The sequence below is a fragment of the Oreochromis niloticus genome, unplaced genomic scaffold, assembly GCF_001858045.2.
Source record: "Oreochromis niloticus isolate F11D_XX unplaced genomic scaffold, O_niloticus_UMD_NMBU tig00000235_pilon, whole genome shotgun sequence".
Lineage (NCBI taxonomy): Eukaryota > Metazoa > Chordata > Actinopteri > Cichliformes > Cichlidae > Oreochromis > Oreochromis niloticus.
In genome coordinates this window covers 284,975-298,947 of record NW_020327097.1, presented here as the reverse complement: position 1 = coordinate 298,947, position 13,973 = coordinate 284,975, and the positions used below count along the sequence as shown (strand labels likewise).

Genomic DNA, 13,973 nt, shown 5'->3' with positions numbered 1-13,973 from the left:
AACTGTTCTTGAAGTATACTGAGAGAGAGAGAGAGAGAGAGCTGTGCATGAAGTGTGATTTTATCCTGGTGGAAGCAAAACAGTAAAATTCAGAGTGAATTCATGATGAAGTTTATGTGAAGCGTAGTTTGGATCTTCTTTTGCTGCTGGTTCAGTCAATATTATTTGGAGAGAGATAAAACCAACAGCTTTAGAATCAGCGCAAAAAGGGTGGTTTCATCTGAGATTCTGGCGTTTTGGGCAAAATAAATTTATATTAAAAAAATCATGAAATCGATTCAGTAAAATCCTGAATCGATTTCATATTATCCAAGCCAGAATCAATTTTAATCGATAAATCGATAATCAAAACCAACCCCTACTGATTTGTTACCTTAGAAAATGAGGTTGAGTGAAGGCTCCTTCAACAGGGGGAAGCCTGCGTCAGGCCACAAACGTTCAACCAGAGAGTTAGCATTTTCAAAACTGTCATAGTGGATTCCAGGTGAAACATTCTGAGGTTTCCCACCAAATGGGAAGACTGTTCGAAAATTGGCTGATGGATCTACAGGTTGTTTACAGTATGTAAGGTTTGCTCTCAGTCGATTACAGTCAAACTTCAGCATCTGAAAAACAAATTGAGCAGAGAAACAAGATGAGAAAGTTCAACGCTTTGTTTCATTTTTTAATCGAATTTATAGGCAACAGCTGAAATCAACTAAACTACCTTCTTCTTCTGAAATGCTTTAGGTGTCTCTAAAGACTGAGTAGGAAGGGCAGTGCAGGTACCTGTCCATGATCCACGTGCAGGGCGACGGCGACATTATCCCAAACATAAAACTGATGTTCATAAGAACATAGACTCCGAGGGTACATCTGGTTTTGGTTGGGATTTTGGATCAACTCAAAGCTTAGAGGAAGGTCAGAGACACAAACAGCATTTCAACCAATTACCTTACAGATAACTTCAGACTGCTTCCCTGACAGAGCTTCCAGTGCAGCATTAAATCTGATGCTCAGGTCGTCTCCACAAGAGGGAGCAGACCAATGACAACATGAATATCAGACACTTCATTAAACTCGTTGTGTCCATCATCTTTACTTTGTTTGTGGTTTTTTAGAATATTACAAAATCAAATTCAAAATTACAGTCAAAGGGACTGATCACATTTATTTCAGTGGATACCTTAAACACATACCTGTGTTTCTCGCACATGGCCTGTGACCTCCAGATGAAGTGTCCGTCTCTGTAAGTGAAGATGGCGTTCGGGTCATCATACGGAAGCAAAGGATACTCTGAGAAGAGCTCAGAGGCCGGGCTGTGGACCAGCACAGAGTACTGCACTTCCTGATTGTAGAGAGAGGTCTTGAACACCCTCAAGATGGGAGGCGCTCCAGAGCAAAACTAAAGACAACAAAAGGAATTTCAGTGTGAGAGACACACCTGATACAAAGGTCACTAACCTTTAGAGCAGGGGTCCTCAATCTCAGTCCACGAGGGCAGGTGTCCCTGCAGGTTTTAGATCTCACCCTGGGTCAACACACCTGAATCACATGATTAGCTCATTACCAGGCCTCTGGAGAACTTCAAATAAGAAGGTAATTTATCCATTTAAATCAGCTGTAATGGATCAATGACACATCTAAAACCTGCAGGGACACCGGCCCTCGTGGACTGAGATTGGGGACCCCTGCTTTAGAGGATCATCATTTAACCTGGAGAAATAGTTTGCTGCTTTATAAGAAAGCCCTCCGCAAAGCCAGAACATCTTACTATTCATCACTGATTGAAGAAAATAAGAACAACCCCAGGTTTCTCTTCAGCACTGTAGCCAGGCTGACAAACAGTTAGAGCTCTACTGAGCCAACCATCCCTTTAAAGTTAACTAGTAAAATGAAGACATCAATGTATTTTGGCTTGTGGTCAAATCAAATCACTTTTATTGTCACATCACCTGTGCAGGTTCACTGGTACAGTACATGCGAGTGAAATTCTTGTGTGCGAGCTTCACAAGCAACAGAGGTGTGCAAAAATACAACAACATAAAACAAGCAAAATATAAGAATGGCAAAATCTGAAAGTAATAAATATATGTACAATATAAGAGTGTATGCATTACTGGATGCGTATACTAAACATGTTTTTCTACGTGTGTGTGTAGATGTCCTGGAGGGAGGGAAGCTCACCTCCAATTATCCGAGAGCTTTGCGGTTGTAAGCGGTGCTGTTGCCATACCAGGTGGTGATATATCCAGTGAGGATGCTCTCAATGGCACAGCGATAGAAGGTCCTGAGGATGCGCGGAGCAAACTTCACAATGATGTTGGAGTTGTTAGTGGCCGTGCAGTCGTAGGTGTAGAGTGAGTATAGGAGAGGGCTCAGTACACACCCCTGTGGAGCACCAGTGTTCAGTGTGATGGGGGATGAGGTGATGCTGCCCAGTCTGACCACTTGGCGTCTGTCAGACAGGAAGTTAAGGATCCAGCTGCAGAGGGAGCTGCTCAGTCCTAGATCCTGCAGTTTCCTGTCCAGCTTTGAGGGAACGATAGTGTTGAATGCTGAGCTGTAATCTACAAACAGCATTCTCACATACGTGTCTCTCTTCTCCAGGTGTGACAGGGCAGTATGTAGTGTCAGGGCTATGGCATCATCAGTGGACCTGTTGTGGCGGTATGCAAATTGTAGAGGGTCCTGTGAGTCGGGTAGTGCAACGCAAACAAAGTCCCTGACCAGCTTCTCAAAGCATTTGCTCACGATGGGGGTCAGGGCTAGCCAGCTAGGGCTAGCCAGCCATCCCAAGACATCCAGTTGTCTTGGGATACGATGCCTTTGTCCCGCCGGACACAACTTCACTGAAGTGGGGGACTCCTCTACAACCTACAAATGAAGAGTAATCCTGGGAGAGCTGGGACACATGCTGGTGACCTCAACAACTGCAAGACTCGTGTCCCTGATTCTCAGCCACTTCTGCCATTGATCTCAAGATACAGTAGTTTGAACCAGAGTGTGACCCACACCCCACCAACGAAATGAGAAGCAAAAGGTGCACCTCCAGGATTGAACCAGGTGTAGAAAGTGTGCCTACCATAACCACTCTAATGTGGTTAGCACATCTTGCTGCTAATGAGGATGCACACTGAAGCACACTGGAATATAAATTTTGATAATTTCAGTGGTTATTTGGTCATTAAATGGTTCATGTCTAAGATAAAGTAAAAATAAATCATTGTTACTGTTACTGTTACTGACCTGCAATGATGAAAAAAATAATATTAGGTTTCATCATTCATATGATAAAGAATGTGAACTTTATTGCTATTTTCCCCCAAAAGCGTAGTAATAATATATAATCTGACTGGTATTCAAAGGGTATATCTGAATTTGAATTATATTTTGGTTTTCATGACTATGAGCGGTGCTAATTTAAAAAATCAAGCCAATGAAAGTAGAAAAACGTTTTAATATATATTAATTTTATAGCATTTTGTAAACATAAACAGGGGGTGGCCATTTTTGGCCACGAACAAGCTGAGAAGGAGTTTTTTTGTTTTTCTGTCACTGCAGAAAAACAAATAAAGATGCATAAAACTCATTGACACTTTTAATTATTGCTACGCATCTAACCTCCATCATGGTTAGAAAATAAATCAGACGGCATGTATTATTTGAAAAAAAATGGGGTTTTATGATTTTTTTTCCATTTATGAGTTCCTAGGATTATGTGATCTAACTGGTTTTTAAAGGGTTAAAATTCTGAATTTGAATGAAATTTGGATTTTCATGAATAGCACTGATGCCTATTGGGTGGCCATTTTTGGCCACAAACAAGCCAAGAGGGAGTTTTTATGTTTTTGCTCTCCCTGCACAAAAATAACAATGAATTATAATCAATGTTGATGTGAATCAATTACTTTCCCCAGACTCTACTATTAATAATACAAGAAATTCCAGTAGCAATGCAAATAAATAAAATTGCAAGATTTGAGGTTATCTTCCAGCTATTGCAGTGGACAAACAAACTGATGTTTAAATGGTTAAAAATTTAAAAAGTAATAACTATTTTATATTTATGAAAAAAACTGAAGTTAGTTAAAAGCTTTATGCAGAAGAAATGGCAAAAAACATAAAAATATTAAGGGTAGAGATTTTGAACAAACCCAGAGGGTTAATTATTTTCTGTAGTGTATAGCCTGTATAAGAAATAAATATACAGCACAATACGTGTACAATCTAGAAAGCTACACAGCATGAGGCAGGTTCCTAAAACAAGTCTAACAGAAGTTTTACACAGTTTTTGTTAGAAATATTGTTGCATAAATTTGAAAAAAATGTCAGAAATCTGCACCGTTATCAATAAATTTGTCAACAAAAATGTTAACCTAATTGTTCATGATTTGTTGGGTTCACCCTCTGGGAACCACAATATCATTTTTGAATACTTTTTATTTTACATTTGTATTTCACCTTTGAACTTTTTTTTTCCTTTCCAGCATGAAAGCCAAAGATATGTTTAGTAAATTATTTTCATAACTTGAAATGCAAATATAAATTTACATTTCGGAAACTTGTGCACAAGTTTTGTAAACAATAAAGTTATATACAATTATTTACCTAAAAATCCAGCCAATGCAACTGCTGTTTTCATTTTCATTTTTGTTTTTCTTTTTTTTCTTTTTTTGTACAACCATTTAAAAATACTACTAAAATTAAAATGAGATAACAATCAGGTGTCACAATAAGATGCCCCCAAAATTATTTTTGCGAGTAAAAATAAAAATGTTTGTCTACCATAAGATGGAGGAATAGAATTCAACTTTATTGTCATTGCCCATGTCACAATCATGAGGCAACAAAATTCAGTTTGCATCCATCCAAAAAGTGCTTCAGTAATAGATATATTACAAAATATATATTAGCAATAATATAGATATAAAAATATATTACAGAAATGGGTCTGGTATAGGTATGAGAGTACAAAATATGGGTCTATTATGGGTATGTTACAATGTACACCAGGGGTGTCAAACTCAAATACACAGTGGGCCAAAATTCTAAACTGGAACAAGGTTGCGGGCTAACTTTAATATTTATTGAAATCTTCCTCCAGAATGAATCTCTTCTTATGGACTCAAACATGTTTTTCTGAAAAACTGAATATGCTTAATACTAAACAATATACATATTAGCTGTATAATACCAGTAGGCCAGCTCTAATAGTAATTTTGTATGGCTTCTCGGGGCAAATGTAATTAGGCTGAGGGCCAAATTTAATTTGATTCTCTGGCTGGCTGGAGCAGCATCGAATAACAAACTCGCAAAATAAAATAAAAACAAACCAACAAACACGAAAACTGTCATGATCGGACGGTCCTTCCAGGGGCGACCTGGCTGTGTGTGTTTCTCTCTCGCTCTCTCCTCCTCCCTACCCTTGCTGTCTCCACCCAGCGGCTGACACACCTGCACCTAATTTGCCACTCAGCTGTCACTAATCATCCTTCGTCGTGGGCTGAGGTATTTAACTGTGTGTCCAGACGGCAGTCGACGCTGGATTGTACTTGAAGCTCGGTAGTAAAAAGTGTTGTTACTTACTACTTAGCTTTAGCCGGCTAGCCTTCTCACCGGTTGTTTTCGCTCGTTTTCAGGAGGAGGAAATACGGAGCAGGAGGTTGGAGAGAAGGAGCCCGCGGGATTAAGCTCTCAGAGGAGAAAAACACACTCGGATAATCACTGTGGAAACTCACCTGTGCACCACTGGGAGTTGGAGGAGATCACTATTGGACTTTGCACTTCGCTTTGTGTTTTGAGATTGTTTTTGGGCACTGTAAATAAACGTACTGTTTGCTTCGCATCCAGAGCCCGCGACTGAGTCCGTATTTTCCCATTATCCGTCACAGAAAACACCAGACATTATGATACAGACTTATAATTTGCATGTTTTTTCGAAATTCTATAAGCGAAAAGTGAGCGAGAGCCCTCGGTGCGCCTGCTCGCTGCTGAAGTCAAAGTAAACTTTATTGTCAACTCCGCTACAAACAGTCCAGTATATAGAGAGACGAGACGACGAGGCTCCAGTTACAGCAGTGCAAGTAAACAAACAAATATTTAAGAGTAAAAACATGAATATACACTTTAGGACTCGGGGTAAAGGGATCAATAACAATTTAAAATGTATATTTTATATTTTGTTGATTTAAAGTCTCACACACAACCCGTTTTTAAAGTTTAAAAAAACAGAAAAGAGGAGTGTCGCGACTTCCACAGTCGCTAGAGGCCGGGGATGGAGCCTGCCTATTTGCCTGACGTGCTGTCAACTTTGCACAATAATGCGAGAGGTGGAATTGCTTCCTTGTTTATTAAAGTGCTTGAAAAATTTACAGAGCAATGTGATCGGCTCGCGATTCAAAGTCTTTAAACATCACAGGCTCTAATGCAACAAGGGGAAACTCGTTGGATGCGGTCAACAAAAATTACGGCTGCCAGCCCTCCTCTCTGTCAAAATCAAACCAGTGAAAGACAGACTGACAACGCCTTCTTAATGTCACCGCTAGCACCCACGTGACTCCCGTTACACATCACCATAGCAACCAAACAAAAGAAAACCCAGTGATCATTAAAATTCAATACATTTAATTATGGCTCCTAGAAGGAGAAACGAGCAAAAGATACATGACCTGCCATTATCCAATGACACATCTGCTTACCTTTATCTTATCATTGGATAATGGCAGGTCATGTATCCTAAAACATTAAGAGTCAGAATACTTTCTTAATCCCTAAGGAAATTATGTGGGTTACAGTTCCTCCAAGAAGAAATGGTAAAAATAGTAACAGTAACAGACTAAACTCCAAACAATATATACAATAATATTAATTAGTCAGTGTCAGTTGTTGATTTGTCCTGTTCTCATTGTGTGACAAATTATGTCTGTTTAGTAGCCGTTTCCATACTATGCATACTCTCTCTCTCTTCATATGTGTGTGTGTGTGTGTGTGTGGGGGGGGGCACCACAGGGATAAACCTGCAGGAGGAGGTGTATCACTCCTCCTGGAGACGGTGTTTACACTGCAGTCTGACTTTGTGACATTCATTAGTGACCTTACTGACACACAAAACAATGACTACACAGCAAACTAAATACACAGGAAAACACACCAACTATACACTCCATATAAATTCCCTCTCACCCCTGCAGGCAGTCAATCCTCCAAGCTCGGGTCTACCAGAGGCCTGGGACCTTAAGGGTCCTGCACAGTATCTTAGCTGTTCCTAGGACTGCTCTCTTCTGGACAGAGATCTCCGATGTTTTTCCTGGGATCTGCTGGAGCCACTCGCCTAGTTTGGGACCCAGTTTGACCTCGGGACTTCCAGGTCGTATTTGACACAGATATTTCTGTATACTATGCACTATGCAGTTTAATCATAACTCTGGATTTACTGGCCTGTCATTAAAATATAAAAGTCTGAACTTATAGCTGAAACAAAGACTCAGCGTGTCTGCAGCTTGTTGCTAGGTCAGCTTAAATCAGTCGTGTGATTTGAGGTGCAGAGTCTGTCAATCCCAGAGGTTTAATAACACTCACCCTCGTGCTATTTCCAGAGTGTAACAACCAACCACCTGTGTGAAATCTGAAATGCCCGTGGTGTTGATTTTAAATGTGCTCTGGCACAATCATAGGCATTGGTTGCTACTGACAACAAGAAATAAAGTCGGTCCACACTGGAGCTGGTTGGCAGATTACTCCTGGTCACATGACTTTCAAGGTCTTCAAGTCTCTGAGGCTGTTAGACCTTAAAGACTTGAGGAGTGTGAGGTCTTAATTCAGACCATTGTGTCTCTTTCAGTCTGAGCTGATGGATAATACATGATGATGATACACCAGTTTTTAAAAAATAAAAGTACTTATTAAATTACGCTTTCCTAACATGCAGAATCAATCAGTGAGCTACACAATACTGTAAGAACCCTCGCCCCTCCCAGTACCTGCTGGCTGTAGGCGGTCACCACTTCGTGCAGGGGGAAGGTGAAGCGGTACGATCCAAACCTGGAGGTCTCACTGAAGGCTGGAGAGGTGGCAAACCTCCACAGGAAGCTCTGCTGCTTGCTCAGGTGTGGGTTGAATATGCCCAGGTAATTTGGCTTCTCCATCCGGTTTGGGTAGAACCTGTCCAGGAGCCTGGTCTCAGCTGACTGGATCTCCTGTGGGCCCACAGCCAGACTCCACCACACCAGGGACAGGCTGTCTGGATCCTTCAGGCCTCCGTGAGGATCCTTAAAGCCTTCGTCCTTCCAGATCCTCAGTAACCCTCCTTGCTGTGTGTCATGTTTCAGACTGAACACATGAAACTCGGGTTGAGGGTATTCAGGGATGTTTGTTTTTAGAAGATAGATGTTCCTCAAATGCTGATTGTGCATTTTCAAATCATGCAAACATAAATGATGTTTGTGAATAAAAATTGCATTCGATCCATTGCTCTTTCTCTGAGCCTCCATGTCCACCGTGCAGGATGATGGTGCTAATGAAAAATCTGTGATACAAAACAAACCAGCCGATCTTCCAGTGAGCCCTGCTACACTGTGCTCAGTAAGACTTCTGTCAACTCATCAAGCCAACATGGAAGATTCCTGCGTGTGTTCATGCTCCACCCATATTTAGGAGGATATATCAGGTAGTGACTCATTCCCAGGTACTCTGCGGACATTTGAGACATGTTGGCTCCTGCTGAAGGGGGCGTAAGTTAAACAGAAATGTTTCCGTTTCTATTCAGGAGAAAAGAAACTGAAAAACAAAACATGAAACTGTTATGTAATCCCTCCTGTCACTGCGGTCAGCCCTTTTCAGAAACAGTGTCAGTGTTAAAAACATCGACCAAAAACATTCATTGTTACAGATTAAATGTTCAGAGTTAATTTCCTGGTTCCTCTGTAGCGTCTGCTGAAGCTTTTCTATTCCAGGAAGTCCCACCTACTCCCCGTGCTAACACACACACACACCTGATCAATGCCACAGGTTTGTTTTACAGTTCACTGCTCTTCAGTGTGATGGCTCCGGCTGCAGCAGGTTCATGTCTGTGACGTAGAACAGCACCAACCAGAGTCCACGCACTCACTGCAGCTCACTTTACAAAGTGGGCGAACATTCCCTCTGCCTTTGTTTGGTTGCTATGGTGATGTGTAACGGGAGTCACGTGGGTGCTAGTGATGTTGTCAGTCTGTCTTTCACTGGTTTGATTTTGACAGAGAGGAGGGCTGGCAGCCGTAGTTTTTGTTGAGCGGGGCACAACGAGTTTCCCCTTGTTGCATTAGAGCCTGTGAAGTTTTAAGAGTTTGAATCGTGAGCCGATCACATTGCTCTGTAAACCTTTCAAGCACTTTAATAAACAAGCAAACAATTCCACCTCTCGCATTATTGCATAAAGTTGACAGCGCGTCAGCCAAATAGGCTCAATCCCCGGCCCTAGCGACTGTGGAAGTCGCTACACTCCTCCTCTTCTTTAACTTTAAAAACAGGTTGTGTGTGAGACTTTAAATCAACAAAATATAAAATATACATTTTACTCCTGGTCCTAAAGTGTATATTTATTTTCTTACTCTTCTTATATTTATTGTTTGTTTACTTGCACTGCTGTAACTGGAGCCTCGTCATTTCGTCTCTCTGTAGCGGAGATGTCAATAAAGTTTACTTTGACTTCAGCAGCAGGCGCGCCGAGGGCTCTCGCGCTCACTTTTTGCGTATAGAATTTTGAAAAAAACATCGGTGCAGATTATAAGTCTGTATCATAATGTCTGTTGTTTTCGTGTTTGTTGGTTTGTTTTTATTTTGATTTATTTTGCGAGTTGGTTATTCGACGCTGCTCCAGCCAGCCAGAGACTCCCCCGCCGCCCCGCCCTCTCCTGCCTGTGCCGCAAGCAGCAGGCGCACCTCGCAAACGGAGGGCGCACTTACTCCCAGCAAATGGGCGATAGAAAACCGATCGGTGCCTATGCCATTCCCAATATGCGCTGGCTGACGAGCATGAGTACGAGCATTTTATTTTGTGGATGGTTCTTCAGCTATTACAAATGGTTCTTTAAAGAACAAAAGGTTTCTCATCCTTTGCTATATAAGTTTGATGGTGTAAAATGGCATAAATATTTATTCACTGTAATGAGGGTGTGAATTATACTGTGTGTTTTGTTTGTGTGCATGTGTGTGCGGAGGGCGGGTTACCTGGCAATTATCCTTCAAGAGCAGATGGTAGGAAACTGAATATTCCAATAGAAGTTAGAAATACTTGCTTAAAAATATACTGGTGGAAGGGGTGGGGGCAAAAGCCTAAAGACCCTACCCCCACACCCCTAACCCCGCAAAACCACTAATCACAAATAATGTGGTAATAGAATATGGAATTTATTATTAAGATGTTTATGAATATGGTGAGTTAACAAACAGTAGACACAATACACACATCCAAATACTGTACTTCAGTTTTAAATTTTAATAAAGTATTACTATTTTCTGCTTCAAGGTATTACTTTTGAGATTATTATATATATTAGAAAATATTGTCACGGTGCTGGGTCGTTGACCCAGCGTTTTGTGTTGTATGATTATTTTCCTCTGTTCTAGTTATTCTGATTTTGGTATTCTGTGTCCTCCCCTTGTGCTCTGTTCTGTTCTGGATTTCCTGTTTTATTCTAAAGGTCTGTGTCTGTTGTCATCGTGTTCAGCTTGTATCCTCAGGTCGTCTTGTGTATTAGAATCAGCTGTGCTCCCACCTGTATGTCATTACCAGGGCCCTGGGCGTTTATCAATATGCGTACTTGTGCGTACTTGCGTTCTCGTGTACTCGTGATACGTCATCAGTCGGAGACCAAGTACTGTTCCAATTCGAAGTACGCATCACACCGAGAACGCGAAAAAGTCCCGGATGTGTTCTCGATCCGCCCGTTTTATCGAGCATGCATCGGTGTAGACTTGGGACAGCTATATATGCCAGAATGCATTTCGTCCAAAACTCAACAGCGGACTCCCGGCACATCGTCCCCCCGCCCGCTCGCGGTCTTCTCTCTACTCAGGTTAAAGAAACCCCAGCAGCTGTCTATAGTATTGAGTGTCCACTAGAATAGAAATAAAAGCGTTCTAACATCTCACCTGCTTGTTTTTATTAAGGTATGTACACGTATGTACATGTACACTATTTTTATTAATAGAGGTTTCACTACTGAGGTTACAAATGATATATAAGTCACTTAGATCACTTCTAAATGTTAATGTTTGGTTTATTTCAGTGTTTTATTTGTTCCTGAGTAAACCAGTTTGGCTGTGATTAAAGTTAAGCTTCATAACATGTTACTCACAGTTAAATTAGGAGGGGACGGCAGTAAAAACTCCGGACCTGTGACATCATCACGTACGCTGGTACAAATCACGAGTCCGTGCTCGCGTACTTGAGAATTGAGAGACGGCCCACGAGTCCGTGCTCGCGTTCTCGGCGAGTACGTACTCACCGAGAACGCGAGTACTCGCGTACTTGGGCATTGATAAACGGCCCCTGTTTCAGAAAACAGGTTTAGAAAACTCAGAGTTAAAAATGATACTCAGGGTTGAGTAACCACAAACTGTCCAGCTCAGAATATTCGGTTTTAGAAAGGCTGATAACAATTAGTTCAATCAACCCGGAGTTGCTTTAACCCCAAGTTAAGCGCGCGCATAAAGCCCTGATTAGTGGAGCACAGATTAAGCGAGTCACCATGGAAATGGACGGAAAGAAGGCATGGTCAATGTATTTTACAGCGCTTGAGGCCGAAATTCTGATGGCAGCATATGGCGATAACATGCAAATTTTGCGGAAAAAAGTAACACAGCCTCAGCTGCAAAAGAAAGGGAGCATGCATGGCAATACATAGCCGACAGAGTCAATGCGTGAGTGTTAATTTAAACATTGATCTAGGGATTTCCACCCATTTAACACGTTATTTTATTATATTTCATTTTATTTTTTATTTTATACATTTTATTTTGTGATGTGATGTGAGCGCAGGTGCAACCCAACAGGCCCCAAACGTTCCTGGCAGCAAGTAAAAATGAAATATAAAAATATAGTCCAAACAGGTAAGGTGTAATTGTATTATGAGCCATAGTGCTTGGTCTGTTTGTCCTATGTAAATCAATTGCAGTTAGAGGCTACATTCATTTTCTTTCTGTAAGCACTTATTGAAATTATCTGAGCACATTACAAGTACATATTTGCTTACTCTGTATGCTCAATTGTGACCCGTTATAGCCTACAGAAAAAAAGCGGAGGCCCGAAAAACAGGTGGGGGTCCTCCACCACCACCACTCACAGAGGCTGAGCAGTTGGCCCTCAGCCAAAACAGTGGGCGCCCTGTGGCTGAAGGCATCTCTGCGGGGACATCCTCTGAGTCAATAACCCCGCAAGACACAAGTGCCTACATAAGAGGCAAATTCAAAATAATACATGATGTGCATACATCCTTTCTTCACAGTCACCTTTGCAGTGCTACTCATTCATTTGATAAACTCTTTACCATAATGAATTATTTTGTAGTGAAGTTATCTTCCTACTGATTTTGCCTTCCCTCAGTCTTGGTTGTCTTTGAGAGCATAATGACAATGAAGTGTAAGGTGATTGGTATATGTTTGTTAATTGCCATTTGGTCCCTTGTAAGTTATAAGTGACCTGTATAAACCTCATATTCTATCAGTTGATGGTGATGGTGTACTGCATCTGGTGCAGCCTCCTGCTGAGCCAGACCAACATGCAGTTGTGAGTACTCTTAATACTCCACAGATTATATGAGTTTATAGTAGAACAGCAATGTTGTTAATTTCTTAACTACAGGAAAATAATGAAGAAACATTGACAGCTGTTACAGAGGAGGAAGCAACAGAGACACTTTATGAGGTTTACATCTTACAATGGAAAATATAACAATTGAATAAAATGTGGTACTATAATAAAGCCATGGACTTTCTATGTCTCTAACAGAGTGATGATGGAAATGCAGAGGAAGAGGGTCCAGCCACTTCTCCAACAAACCTTTCCTCAGTAAGATGTTCAGCACTGATTTACAACCAACCTAAGTAGCCATGTACTATGAATGTCAATGCTATTTCCTGTGTTTCCATAGCTCCCTGTAAAGCAGCTGTACAAGAAATATTTGATCAAGAAAATAAAGAAATGCGACTTGGAAATGGAACACTTCAAGCAGCAGATCCAAAAGACCAAGACTGAGATCTTACTGCTGGAACATCAGTTAAGGGTGGGTGAAGTGGTCAGAGATGGGCGAATTATGTCAGTGTTTGAACAACATAATAATATACTTATTAATACTTTGTGTACAGGAAATACAGGTGACCAATAAAGCCAGTTGAACAGAAAATCTGTTTATTCTTCTTTCAACATGTTGAGGTGATGGGTCAAAGGAAATGATTGTGACATATGGTGTCTCTGACTGCTCTTCCATCTTGTATGTCCGTGGGAGGGTCAGGATGTTCATGGTTTGGATCACTGCTGATGTTTGGTTCCGAAGGACAGTGTTCTCCTCTAATTATGGCAATGTTGTGAAGAATCACACATGCCACAATAATGTCACATGCCCTTTTTGAGGTGACCCTGAGTCTTTGAAGGCACTGGAACCGGGCCGTAAGCATTCCGATAGTCATTTCAACTCTGGCTCTTGTCCTGCAATGAGCCAGATTATATCGCTGCTGTGGGCCCAGGTCAGGGTAAGGAGTAAGCAAATAGGGTAAACATGGATACCCCCTATCACCAAGCAAGTAGCCAGTGAACTCTCCTAAGACAGAAGGATACACTTCAGTTCAAATGTCCCTGTAGCAATTGGTCTCTATATATTTTAAAGTATTTTCAACTCACCATGTCCAAATTTTGTGCTCAGTGTAGATTCACGAAGATTCGTGAGTCATGAACAGAGCCTGGCCACTTGGCCTCCACATTTGTGATAATGTTGGCAGCATCACATATGATCCTC

At 41.3% G+C, this 13,973-nt stretch overlaps 1 protein-coding gene and 1 long non-coding RNA gene across 2 annotated transcripts; one reads left to right on the top strand and one right to left on the bottom strand.

Moving 5' to 3' along the window:
- Window positions 1-235: 235 nt before the first annotated feature.
- LOC100698995 (uncharacterized) lies at window positions 236-9,093 on the bottom strand. The gene is made up of 5 exons (XM_025904172.1): window positions 8,973-9,093; window positions 7,962-8,757; window positions 1,179-1,384; window positions 769-889; window positions 236-605 (listed from the first exon to the last, which is right to left on the bottom strand). Exons 2-5 carry the CDS (start codon window positions 8,469-8,471, stop codon window positions 375-377), a joined length of 1,068 nt encoding a protein of 355 aa, XP_025759957.1. The 5' UTR covers window positions 8,472-8,757; window positions 8,973-9,093; the 3' UTR covers window positions 236-374.
- Window positions 9,094-12,726: 3,633 nt separating this feature from the next.
- On the top strand, window positions 12,727-13,503 carry LOC109195608 (uncharacterized). Its single transcript, XR_002057160.2, has 4 exons — window positions 12,727-12,748; window positions 12,824-12,886; window positions 12,971-13,030; window positions 13,113-13,503. It is a non-coding gene; the product is annotated as an uncharacterized LOC109195608 (long non-coding RNA).
- Window positions 13,504-13,973: the final 470 nt, after the last annotated feature.

What these genes read in the sequence shown, in the direction of transcription:
- LOC100698995 (XM_025904172.1), bottom strand. Translation starts at nt 8,471, where the DNA reads ATGGAGGCTCAGAGAAAGAGCAATGGATCGAATGCAATTTTTATTCAC. An exon ending in TGACCGCCTACAGCCAGCAG is followed by an intron (nt 1,385 to 7,961) that starts GTACTGGGAGGG and finishes TGTTGTCTTTAG; the next exon opens with TTTTGCTCTGGAGCGCCTCC. An exon ending in GCCATGTGCGAGAAACACAG is followed by an intron (nt 890 to 1,178) that starts GTATGTGTTTAA and finishes CCTTCCTCTAAG; the next exon opens with CTTTGAGTTGATCCAAAATC.